This window comes from Chiloscyllium plagiosum, unplaced genomic scaffold, assembly GCF_037043375.1.
Source record: "Chiloscyllium plagiosum isolate Xiang-an unplaced genomic scaffold, Cpla_swu_hap1 HiC_scaffold_132, whole genome shotgun sequence".
NCBI classification, from domain to species: Eukaryota; Metazoa; Chordata; class Chondrichthyes; order Orectolobiformes; family Hemiscylliidae; genus Chiloscyllium; species Chiloscyllium plagiosum.
In genome coordinates, this window is record NW_028270271.1 from 103,319 (window position 1) to 116,101 (window position 12,783).

Here is a 12,783-nt window from a genome sequence, read left to right on the forward strand (position 1 = left end):
AGTGAGGGATATACAGGGAGAGAGTGAGGGAGATACAGGGGGAGAGAGTGAGGGAGATACAGGGGGAGAGAGTGAGGGAGATACAGGGGGAGAGTGTGAGGGAGATACAAGGGGAGAGAGTGTGAGGGAGATACGGGGGAGAGAGTGAGGGAGATACAGGGAGAGAGATTGAGGGAGATACAGGGGGAGAGAGTGAGGGAGTTACTGGGAGAGAGAGTGAGGGAGGGACAGGGAGAGAGAGTGAGGGAGGGACAGGGAGAGTGAGGGAGATACAGGGAGAGAGTGTGAGGGAGATACAGGGAGAGAGAGTGAGGGAGATACAGGGGGAGAGAGTGAGGGAGATACAGGGAGAGAGAGTGAGGGAGATACAGGGAGAGAGAGTGAGGGAGATACAGGGAGAGAGTGAGGGAGATACAGGGAGAGAGAGTGTGGGAGATACAGAGAGTGAGTGAGTTACAGGACGAGAGAGTGAGGGAGATACAGGGGGAGAGTGAGGGAGATATAGGGGGAGAGAGTGAGGGAGATACAGGGAGAGAGAGTGAGGGAGATACAGGGGGAGAGAGTGAGGGAGATACAGGGAGAGAGAGTCAGGGAGATACAGGGGGAGAGAGAGTGAGGGAGTTACAGGGAGAGAGAGTGAGGGAGATACAGGGGGAGAGAGTGAGGGAGATACAGGGTTAGAGAGTGAGGGAGGGACAGGGAGAGAGAGTAAGGGAGTTACAGGGAGAGAGAGTGAGGGAGATACAGGGAGAGAGAGTGAGGGAGATACAGTGAGAGAGAGTGAGGGAGACACAGAGATTGAGGGAGGGACAGGGAGACAGAGTGTGGGAGATACAGGGAGAGAGTGAGGGAGTTACAGGGAGAGAGAGTGAGGGAGTTACAGGGAGAGAGAGTGAGGGAGATACAGGGAGAGAGTGAGGGAGATACAGGGAGAGCGAGTGAGGGAGATACAGGGGGAGAGAGTGAGGGAGATACAGGGAGAGAGAGTCAGGGAGATACAGGGGGAGAGAGAGTGAGGGAGTTACAGGGAGAGAGAGTGAGGGAGATACAGGGGGAGAGAGTGAGGGAGATACAGGGTTAGAGAGTGAGGGAGGGACAGGGAGAGAGAGTGAGGGAGTTACAGGGAGAGAGAGTGAGGGAGATACAGGGAGAGAGAGTGAGGGAGATACAGTGAGAGAGAGTGAGGGAGACACAGAGATTGAGGGAGGGACAGGGAGACAGAGTGTGGGAGATACAGGGAGAGAGTGAGGGAGTTACAGGGAGAGAGAGTGAGGGAGTTACAGGGAGAGAGAGTGAGGGAGATACAGGGAGAGAGTGAGGGAGATACAGGGAGAGCGAGTGAGGGAGATACAGGGGGAGAGAGTGAGGGAGATACAGGGGGAGAGAGTGAGGGAGATACAGGGAGAGAGAGTCAGGGAGATACAGGGGGAGAGAGAGTGAGGGAGTTACAGGGAGAGAGAGTGAGGGAGATACAGGGGGAGAGAGTGAGGGAGATACAGGGTTAGAGAGTGAGGGAGGGACAGGGAGAGAGAGTGAGGGAGTTACAGGGAGAGAGAGTGAGGGAGATACAGGGAGAGAGAGTGAGGGAGATACAGTGAGAGAGAGTGAGGGAGACACAGAGATTGAGGGAGGGACAGGGAGACAGAGTGTGGGAGATACAGGGAGAGAGTGTGGGAGTTACAGGGAGAGAGAGTGAGGGAGTTACAGGGAGAGAGAGTGAGGGAGATACAGGGAGAGAGTGAGGGAGATACAGGGAGAGCGAGTGAGGGAGATACAGGGGGAGAGAGTGAGGGAGATACAGGGAGAGAGAGTGAGGGAGATACAGGGGGAGAGTGAGGGAGATACAGGGGGAGAGAGTGAGGGAGATACAGGGAGAGAGTGATGGAGTTACAGGGAGAGAGTGTGAGGGAGTTACAGGGAGAGAGAGTGAGGGAGATACAGGGGGAGAGTGAGGGAGATACAGGGGGAGAGAGTGAGGGAGATACAGGGAGAGAGTGAGGGAGATACAGGGAGAGAGATACAGGGAGATGCAGGGAGAGAGAGTGAGGGAGATACAGGGAGAGAGAGTGAGGGAGATACAGAGAGAGAGTGAGGGAGATACAGGGGGAAGAGTGAGGGAGATACAGGGAGAGAGAGTGAGGGAGATACAGGGAGAGAGTGAGGGAGATACAGGGGGAGAGTGAGGGAGATACAGGGAGAGAGAGTGAGGGAGATACAGGGAGAGAGTGAGGGAGTTACAGGGGGAGAGAGTGAGGGTGACATGTCTATCACCGTCACCAGCCATTCTGACCTTCCCAATCTTTGTACACCCTCGAGCCCCTACACCTCCTCCCTCACCGCTATCCCTCTGTCAGTGCAGAGCTCCCTCGGCGCTGACCCTCCCACAGTGCGGGGCTCCCTCAGCGCTGACCCTCCCACAGTGCGGGGCTCCCTCAGCGCTGACCCTCCCACAGTGCGGGGCTCCCTCAGCACTGACCCTCCCACAGTGCGGAGCTCCCTCGGCACTGACCCTCCCACAGTGCGGGGCTCCCTCAGCACTGACCCTCCCACAGTGCGGGGCTCCCTCAGCACTGACCCTCCCACAGTGTGGGGCTCCCTCGGCCCTGACCCTCCCACAGTGCGGGGCTCCCTCGGCCCTGACCCTCCCACAGTGCGGGGCTCCCTCAGCACTGACCCTCCCACAGTGCGGGGCTCCCTCGGCGCTGACCCTCCCACAGTGCGGGGCTCCCTCAGCGCTGACCCTCCCACAGTGTGGGGCTCCCTCAGCGCTGACCCTCCCACAGTGCGGGGCTCCCTCAGCACTGACCCTCCCACAGTGCGGGGCTCCCTCAGCGCTGACCCTCCCACAGTGCGGGACTCCCTCAGCACTGACCCTCCCACAGTGCAGGGCTCCCTCAGCACTGACCCTTCCACAGTGCGGGGCTCCCTCAGCACTGACCCTCCCACAGTGCAGGGCTCCCTCAGCACTGACCCTCCCACAGTGCGGGGCTCCCTCAGCACTGACCCTCCCACAGTGTGGGGCTCCCTCGGCGCTGTCCCTCCCACAGTGTGGGGCTCCCTCGGCACTGACCCTCCCACAGTGCGGGGCTCCCTCAGCACTGACCCTCCCACAGTGCGGGACTCCCTCGGCGCTGACCCTCCCACAGTGCGGGGCTCCCTCAGCGCTGACCCTCCCACAGTGCGGGGCTCCCTCAGCACTGACCCTCCCACAGTGCGGGGCTCCCTCGGTGCTGACCCTCCCACAGTGCGGGGCTCCCTCAGCACTGACCCTCCCACAGTGCGGGCTCCCTCAGCACTGACCCTCCCACAGTGCGGGGCTCCCTCAGCACTGACCCTCCCACAGTGCGGGGCTCCCTCAGGGCTGACCCTCTGACAGTGTGGTGTTTTTCACACACCCTGTCCCTCCCCACCCTCTGTGTCAAGATGTGTCTCACAGAGCTCCTGTTCACTCTAATAGCTTGCGTCTAAGATTACTCCCTCTCCTGGGACTCTCCCAATCCATTAGCATCATTGATGGAGGGATAGAGGGAGAGGCAGAGAAGGAGTGTGTGAGAGAGAGAGAGAGAGAGAGAGACAGATAGAGAATAAGTTATTGCGAGGGAAACTGAGCAGATGGAGACTGGAGGCAGAGAAAGAGACGGGGTTATTCTGATCGTTGTGTTTGAGTGTGGGCAGTAGAGAGCGGGACAGAGAAAGACATGGTGGGGGATTAGTTTGAGGGATTGAAAGAGAGGGAGAGAGGCAGAGAAGGAGGTAGAGAAAGGCCAGAGTGAGTCAGAGAGAGAGATCAGGCTAGCAGATTGCAGTGATAAAGAATGAGAGTCCTGTGAGGAGGATTGAAAGAGAGGGAGTGAACGTGAAAGCAAGTGGGAAGGAGGGCGGGACTGAGTTGATGTGTGATAAAGAGAGAGAGGGAGTGGGACAGTGAGGGTGAGGCCAGCGTAGCGTCTGAGAGACACTGAGCAGAGATCCCCAGAGGAGCCTTCTCTCTCTCTCTCTCTCTGTCTCTCTCTCTGTCTCTCTGTCTCTCTCTCTCTGTCGCTGGGAAGTGTGCATGGCAGAGGGAGCCCAGTCTCTGAGAATGCTCAGGGTTTTCTGCATCTTCCTCACCGTTCCCCAGCTGACCCAGAACCAGGAGACTGCAGGAGAGATCAGCAAAGGAGTGGTGAGTGACTCAACGTGGGGGGGGGGGGGGGGGGAGAGATGTCTCTGTGGGACCCCTCTACCCAGGGGGTGGTGAGTGGCTCAACGTGGGGGGGGGAGGGGGGAGAGGTGTCTCTGTGGGACCCTTCTACCCAGGGGGTGGTGAGTGACTCAATGGTGGGGGGGGAGGGGGGAGAGTGTCTCTGTGGGACCCCTCTACCCAGGGGGTGGTGAGTGGCTCAACGTGGGGGGGGGAGGGGGGGAGAGATGTCTCTGTGGGACCCCTCTACCCAGGGGGTGGTGAGTGGCTCAACGTGGGGGGGGGAGGGGGGAGAGATGTCTCTGTGGGACCCTTCTACCCAGGGGGTGGTGAGTGACTCAATGGGTGGGGGTTGGGGGGGGGAACGTCTCTGTGGGACCCTTCTACCCAGGGGGTGGTGAGTGACTCAATGGTGGGGGGGGGGGGGGGAGGGGGGAGAGATGTCTCTGTGGGACCCTTCTACCCAGGGGGTGGTGAGTGACTCAACGGGGGGGGGGGGGGGGGGGGGGGGGGGGAGAGTGTCTCTGTGGGACCCCTCTACCCAGGGGGTGGTGAGTGACTCAATGGGGGGGAGACGTCTCTGTGGGACCCCTCTACCCAGGGCGTGGTGAGTGGCTCAATGGGGAGAGATGTCTCTGTGGGACCCCTCTACCCAGGGGGTGGTGAGTGACTCAATGGTGGGGGGGGAGGGGGGAGAGTGTCTCTGTGGGACCCCTCTACCCAGGGGGTGGTGAGTGACTCAATGGTGGGGGGGGGAGGGGGGGAGGAGGGGAGAGATGTCTCTGTGGGTCCCCTCTACCCAGGGGGTGGTGAGTGACTCAATGGTGGGGGGGGAGGGGGGGAGAGATGTCTCTGTGGGTCCCCTCTACCCAGGGGGTGGTGAGTGACTCAATGGTGGGGGGGGAGGGGGGGAGAGATGTCTCTGTGGGTCCCCTCTACCCAGGGGGTGGTGAGTGACTCAATGGTGGGGGGGGAGGGGGGGAGAGATGTCTCTGTGGGTCCCCTCTACCCAGAGGGTGGTGAGTGGCTCAATGGTGGGGGGGGAGGGGGGGAGAGATGTCTCTGTGGGACCCCTCTACCCAGAGGGTGGTGAGTGGCTCAATGGGGAGAGATGTCTCTGTGGGACCCCTCTACCCAGGGGGTGGTGAGTGACTCAACGGTGGGGGGCGAGGGGGGGAGAGATGTCTCTGTGGGACCCCTCTACCCAGGGGGTGGTGAGTGGCTCAATGGGGAGAGATGTCTCTGTGGGACCCCTCTACCCAGGGGGTGGTGAGTGGCTCAATGGGGAGAGATGTCTCTGTGGGACTGGGCACAGAGCCTCCCTCTACCCAGGGCAGGTGGAGGGTAGACTTGGCAGATGTTTTAGAACCTGGATGGAAAAGCCAACTGTCAGGGTGCTCACAGGGAGGGGCGGGGGTGTCTGGCAGGTGGGCGTGCACGAGCCTGGTGGGGCCGAGCGGTCACCTCCTGTGATCTTCGATGCCCTCCACTCAGCTATTCTGCGGAGCCATTCACGATCCCAGAGCTCTGAGCGCAACGTATTCCCGGGGCGTGCTGGGGCACCGCACACGGGAGGGTAGGACATTCAGGTCGGACTGCACCCTCTCACCCCCTAACCCCCCCCCCCCCGCTCAGGGATTGGAGGACACGGATCAGCCACGGGGTCCCCTTTGCGGACAGCCCGGGGCGCCGACCCGCCAGGCTAAGGGGGTATCGATTCGAGTTTATTTCCCAAAGGAAAGATTACACGGATTGATAATTCTGCAAAACCCCCCTCGGCGGAGAGTTTGTGCAACCCCCCCACTCCACAAACCCCCCCCACCCCACCCCGACGCCCCAGGGAGGAGGTTCGTGACCCCCTGTTGGCTGAGGTTAGCCCAGCGATTCGAAACCAAACCCCGTTCCATCGCATATCTCCCCAAACAGCTACAGGAAGTGGCTCCGACTGTGTGCGTGTGTGCTGTACCACACGGGGTGTGGCTGAGGACAGGGGTGTAACCAGAGACTTGAAACACCGGTGAAACTGAGCAGGGTCAGGTTGGGTTTGGTATCGGACGGGCTGGGAGGGGGGGAGGGGGGCGGAGATGAGCTCGGGATCCGTGGTAGTCCAGAGGAACACAAAAGCAGATCGATCGATGCCCTGAATCGACGGGAAAAGATAATGAGGCTAAAAGCCCTGGAGACCTAATGGCTGGTTAAGTGGCTGCAGAGAGAGGGAGGGATTGGATTAAGATCACCCAGGCCAATAGAAAATCCAATGGTATCATGTCTGTTGGTTTAGGAAGGGGGGGGGAGAGAGAGAGACAGAGAGAGACAGCAGTAATCTTCCCCTCGAACCCCCCCCACTCCCCCTCTCTCCCTCTCCACCTCTGACCCCTCTCCCTCCCCCTCTCCCCGTCTCTCACTGTCACGCCCTCCCCCTCGCTCCTTCTGTTCCCCGTCCCTCCATTCCCCTCTCTACCTCTCCCCTCTTCCTCCAACCCTCTCTTCCTCCCTCTCTCGCTCTCTCTCTCTCTCTCTCCCTTCCCCTCTCTCCCTCCCTCTCCTGCTTCCCCTCTCACCCTCTCCACCTCATCCCCCCGACCGTCTCTTCCTCGCATCCTCCCTCTCTCCCCCCCTTCCCCTCGCTCCCTTTCTCCCTCCCTATCTCGTCCCCACTCTTCTCCCAACCCTCTCTTCCTTCCTCCCTCTCTCCCTCTCTCTTGCTCCCACACGATCTTTCCCCCTCCCTCCCTATTGTCCCAGTGGTTAGCACTGCTGCCTCACGTCACCAGGGACCCAGGTTCGATCCCACCCTCGGGCGACTGTCTGTGTGGACGTTGCACATTCTCCCCGCTCCATAACTGGGTCAGTTTCCTCCGGGTCCTCTAGTTTCCTCCCACTGTCCAAAGATGTGCAGGTTCGAGTGGACTGGCCGTGGGGAATTGTCCCGTAGTGCCCAGGGATGTGCAGGTTAGGGTGGGATTGGCCGTGGGGAAATTGTCCTGTAGTGCCCAGGGAGGTACAGGTTAGGATGGGATTGGCCGTGGGGAAATTGTCCCGCAGTGCCCAGGGATGTGCAGGTTAGGGTGGGTTGGCCATGGGGAAATTGTCCCGTAGTGCCCTGGGATGTGCAGGTTAGGGGGTGGATAGGCTGTGGGGAAATTGTCCCGTAGTGCCCAGGGATGTGCAGGTTAGGGGGTGGATGGGCTGTGGGGAATTGTCCCGTAGTGCCCAGGGAACTGCAGGTTAGGGTGGGCTGCCCGTGGGAAGTTGTCCCGTAGTGCCCAGGGATGTGCAGGTTAGGGTGGATTGGCCGTGGGGAAATTGTCTTGTAGTGCCCAGGGATGTGCAGGTTAGGGTGGATTGGCCGTGGGGAAATTGTCCCGTAGTGCCAAGGGATATGCAGGTTTGGGTGGATTGGCCATGGGAAATTGTCCCATAGTGCCCAGGGATGTGCAGGTTTGGGTGGATTGGCCGTGGGGAAATTGTCCCGTAGTGCCCACGGATGTGCAGGTTAGGGTGGATTGGCCGTGGGGAAATTGTCCCGTAGTGCCCTGGGATGTGCAGGTTAGGGGGTGGATGGGCTGTGGGGAATTGTCCCGTAGTGCCCAGGGAACTGCATGTTACCATGGGTTGCCCGTGGGGAAATTGTACCGCAGTGCCCAGGGAAGTGCAGGTTAGGGTGGGCTGCCCGTGGGAAGTTGTCCCGTAGTGCCCAGGGATGTGCAGGTTAGGGTGGATTGGCCGTGGGGAAATTGTCTTGTAGTGCCCAGGGATGTGCAGGTTAGGGTGGATTGGCCGTGGGGAAATTGTCCCGTAGTGTCCCGGGATGTGCAGGTTAGGGTGGATTGGCCGTGGGGAAATTGTCCCGTAGTGTCCAGGGATGTGCAGGTTAGGGTGGATTGGCCGTGGGGAAATTGTCCCGTAGTGCCCAGGGATGTGCAGGTTAGGGTGGATTGGTCGCGGGAAATTGTTCCGTAGTGCCCAGGGATGTACAGGTTAGGGTGGATTGGCCGTGGGGAAATTGTCCCGTAGTGCCCAGGGATGCACAGGTTATGGTGGGTTGGCCGTGGGGAAATTGTCCCGTAGTGTCCAGGGATGTGCAGGTTAGGGTGGATTGGCCGTGCAGAAATTGTCCCGTAGTGTCCCGGGATATGCAGGTTAGGGTGGATATCCGTGGGAAAATTGTCCCGTAGTGCCCAGGGATGTTCAGGTTAGGGTGGGTTGGCCGTGGAGAAATTGTCCCGTAGTGCCCAGGGATGTGCAGGTTAGGGTGGATTGGCCGTGGGAAATTGTCCCGTAGTGCCCAGGGATGTGCAGGTTTGGGTGGGTTGGCCGTGGGAAATTGTCCCGTAGTGCCCAGGGATGTGCGGATTAGGGTGGGATTGGCCGTGGGGAAATTGTCCCGTAGTGCCCAGGGATGTGGAGGTTAGGGTGGGTTGGCCGTGGGAAATTGTCCTGTAGTGCCCAGGGATGTGCAGGTTAGGGTGGATTGGCTGTAGGGGAATTGTCCCGTAGTGCCCAGGGAAGTGCAGGTTAGGGTGGATTGGCCGTGGGAAATTGTCCCGTAGTGCCCAGGGATGTGCAGGTTAGGGTGGATTGGCCGTGGGAAATTGTCCCGTAGTGCCCAGGAGTGTGCAGGTTAGGGTGGATTGGCCGTGGGGAAATTGTTCCGTAGTGCCCAAGGATGTGTACGTTAGGGTGGGTTGGCCGTGGGAAATTGTCCCATAGTGCCCGGGGATGTGCACGTTAGGGTGGTTTGGCCGTGGGGAAATTGTCCCCTAGTGCCCAGGGATGTGCAGGTTTGGATGGGTTGTCCTTGGGAAATTGTCCCGTAGTGCCCAGGGATGTGCAGGTTAGGGTGGATTGGCCGTGGGAAATTGTCCCGTAGTGCCCGGGGATGTGCACGTTAGGGTGGTTTGGCCGTGGGGAAATTGTCCCGTAGTGCCCGGGGATGTGCACGTTAGGGTGGTTTGGCCGTGGGGAAATTGTCCCCTAGTGCCCAGGGATGTGCAGGTTAGGGTGGGTTGGCCGTGGGGAAATTGTCCCGTAGTGCCCAGGGATGTGCAGGTTAGGGTGGATTGGCCGTGGGAAATTGTCCCGTCGTGCCCAGGGATGTGCAGGTTTGGGTGGATTGGCCGTGGTGAAATTGTCCCGTAGTGCCCAGCGATGTGCGGGTTAGGGTGGATTGGCCGTGGGGAAATTGTCCCGTAGTGCCCAGAGATGTGCAGGTTAGGGTGGGTTGGCCGTGGGGAAATTATCCTGTAGTGCCTTGGGATGTGCATGTTCGGGTGGGTTGGCCATGGGGAAATTGTCCCGTAGTGCCCAGGGATGTGCTGGTTAGGGTAGGTTGGCGGTGGGAAATTGTCCCGTCGTCCCCAGGGATGTGCAGGTTAGGGTGGATTGGCCGTGGGAAATTGTCCCGTAGTGCCCAGGGATGTGCAGGTTAGGGCGGATTGGCCGTGGGAAATTGTCCCGTCGTGCCCAGGGATGTGCAGGTTCGGGTGGATTGGCCGTGGGGAAATTGTCCCGTAGTGCCCAGTGATGTGCAGGTTAGGGTGGGTTGGCCGTGGGGAAATTGTCCCGTAGTTCCCAAGGATGTGCAGGTTAGGGCGGGTTGGCCGTGGGGAAATTGTCCCGTAGTGCCCAGGGATGTACAGGTGAGGGTGGATTGGCCATGGGGAAATAGTCCCGTAGTGCCCAGGGATGTACAGGTTAGGGTGGATTGGCCGTGGGGAAATTGTCCCGTAGTGCCCAGGGATAAGCAGGTTAGGGTGGATTTTCCGTGGGAAATTGTCCCGTAGTGCCCAGGGATGTGCCGGTTAGTGTGGATTGACCGTGGGAAAGTGTCCCGTAGCGCTCAGGGATGTGCAGGTTCTGGTGGGACTGGCCATGGGAAATTGTCTCATAGTGTCCAGGGATGTGCAGGTAAGGGGGGATTGGCCGTGGAGAAATTTTCCCGTAGTGCCCAGGGATGTGCAGGTTAGGGTGGGTTGGCCGTGGGGAATTGTCCCGTAGTGTCCAGGGATGTGCAGGTTTGGGTGGATTGGCCGTGGGGAAATTGTCCCGTACTGCCCAGGGATGTTCAGGTTAGGGTGGATTGGCCGTGGGGACATTGTCCCGTAGTGCCCAGGGATGCACAGGTTAGGGTGGATTGGTCGCGGGAAATTGTTCCGTAGTGCCCAGGGATGCACAGGTTAGGGTGGATTGGTCGTGGGGAAATTGTCCCGTAGTGCCCAGGGATGCACAGGTTATGGTGGGTTGGCCGTGGGGAAATTGTCCCGTAGTGTCCAGGGATGTGCAGGTTAGGGTGGATTGGCCGTGCAGAAATTGTCCCGTAGTGTCCCGGGATATGCAGGTTAGGGTGGATATCCGTGGGAAAATTGTCCCGTAGTGCCCAGGGATGATCAGGTTAGGGTGGGTTGGCCGTGGAGAAATTGTCCCGGAGTGCCCAGGGATGTGCAGGTTAGGGTGGATTGGCCGTGGGAAATTGTCCCGTAGTGCCCAGGGATGTGCAGGTTTCGGTGGGTTGGCCGTGGGAAATTGTCCCGTAGTGCCCAGGGATGTGCGGATTAGGGTGGGATTGGCCATGGGGAAATTGTCCCGTAGTGCCCAGGGATGTGGAGGTTAGGGTGGATTGGCCGTGGGGAAATTGTCCCGTAGTGCCCAGGGATGTGCAGGTTAGGGTGGATTGGCCGTGGGGGAATTGTCCCGTAGTGCCCAGGGATGTGCAGGTTAGGGTGGATTGACCGTGGGGAAATTGTCCCGTAGTGCCCAGGGATGTACATGTTAGGGTGGGTTGGCCGTGGGGAAATTGTCCCGTAGTGCCCAGGGATGTGCAGGTTGGGTGGATTGGCCATGGGAAATTGTCCCGTAGTGCCCAGGGATGTGCAGGTTGGGGTGGATTGGCCGTGGGAAATTGTCCCATAGTGCCCAGGGATGTACAGGTTAGGGTGGATTGGCCGTGGGAAATTCTCCCGTAGTGCCCAGGGATGTGCAGGTTAGGGTGGGTTGGCCGTGGGGAAATTGTCCCGTAGTGCCCTGGGATGTGCAGATTAGGGGGTGGATAGGCTGTGGGGAATTGTCCCGTAGTGCCCAGGGAACTGCAGGTAAGGGTGGGCTGCCCGTGGGAAGTTGTCCCGTAGTGCCCAGGGATGTGCAGGTTAGGATGGATTGGCCGTGGGGAAATTGTCTTGTAGTGCCCAGGGATGTGCAGGTTAGGGTGGATTGGCCGTGGGGAAATTGTCCCGTAGTGCCAAGGGATATGCAGGTTTGGGTGGATTGGCCATGGGAAATTGTCCCATAGTGCCCAGGGATGTGCAGGTTTGGGTGGATTGGCCGTGGGGAAATTGTCCCGTAGTGCCCACGGATGTGCAGGTTAGGGTGGATTGGCCGTGGGGAAATTGTCCCGTAGTGCCCAGGGATGTGCAGGTTAGGGGGTGGATGGGCTGTGGGGAAGTTGTCCCGTAGTGCCCAGGGATGTGCAGGTTAGGGTGGATTGGCCGTGGGGAAATTGTCTTGTAGTGCCCAGGGATGTGCAGGTTAGGGTGGATTGGCCGTGGGGAAATTGTCCCGTAGTGTCCCGGGATGTGCAGGTTAGGGTGGATTGGCCGTGGGGAAATTGTCCCGTAGTGTCCAGGGATGTGCAGGTTAGGGTGGATTGGCCGTGGGGAAATTGTCCCGTAGTGCCCAGGGATGTGCAGGTTAGGGTGGATTGGCCGTGCAGAAATTGTCCCGTAGTGTCCCGGGATATGCAGGTTAGGGTGGATATCCGTGGGAAAATTGTCCCGTAGTGCCCAGGGATGTTCAGGTTAGGGTGGGTTGGCCGTGGAGAAATTGTCCCGTAGTGCCCAGGGATGTGCAGGTTAGGGTGGATTGGCCGTGGGAAATTGTCCCGTAGTGCCCAGGGATGTGCAGGTTTGGGTGGGTTGGCCATGGGAAATTGTCCCGTAGTGCCCAGGGATGTGCGGATTAGGGTGGGATTGGCCGTGGGGAAATTGTCCCGTAGTGCCCAGGGATGTGGAGGTTAGGGTGGGTTGGCCGTGGGAAATTGTCCTGTAGTGCCCAGGGAAGTGCAGGTTAGGGTGGATTGGCCGTGGGAAATTGTCCCGTAGTGCCCAGGGATGTGCAGGTTAGGGTGGATTGGCCGTGGGAAATTGTCCCGTAGTGCCCAGGGATGTGCAGGTCAGGATGGATTGGCCGTGGGGAAATTGTTCCGTAGTGCCCAGGGATGTGTACGTTAGGGTGGGTTGGCCGTGGGAAATTGTCCCATAGTGCCCGGGGATGTGCACGTTAGGGTGGGTTGGCCGTGGGGAAATTGTCCCCTAGTGCCCAGGGATGTGCAGGTTTGGATGGGTTGTCCTTGGGAAATTGTCCCGTAGTGCCCAGGGATGTGCAGGTTAGGGTGGATTGGCCGTGGGGAATTGTCCTGTAGTGCAGAGGGATGTGCAGGTTAGGGTGGGATTGGCCGTGGGGAAATTGTCCCAGTAATGCCCAGGGATGTGCAGGTTAGGGTGGATTGGCCGTGGGAAATTGTCCCGTCGTGCCCAGGGATGTGCAGGTTTGGGTGGATTGGCCGTGGTGAATTTGTCCCGTAGTGCCCAGGGATGTGCAGGTTA

At 59.4% G+C, this 12,783-nt stretch overlaps 1 protein-coding gene across 1 annotated transcript in view; it reads left to right on the forward strand.

Annotated features, from left to right (window-relative positions):
* Positions 1 to 3,458: 3,458 nt before the first annotated feature.
* Positions 3,459 to 12,783, forward strand: part of LOC148134002 (matrix metalloproteinase-25-like) — an 84,799-nt gene continuing 75,474 nt past the window's right edge. The window contains exon 1 of the mRNA XM_087985705.1: positions 3,459 to 4,165. Within this exon, the coding sequence (XP_087841831.1) occupies positions 4,055 to 4,165 (111 nt within the window). The 5' untranslated portion in view covers positions 3,459 to 4,054. The remainder of the gene's footprint in view (positions 4,166 to 12,783) is intronic.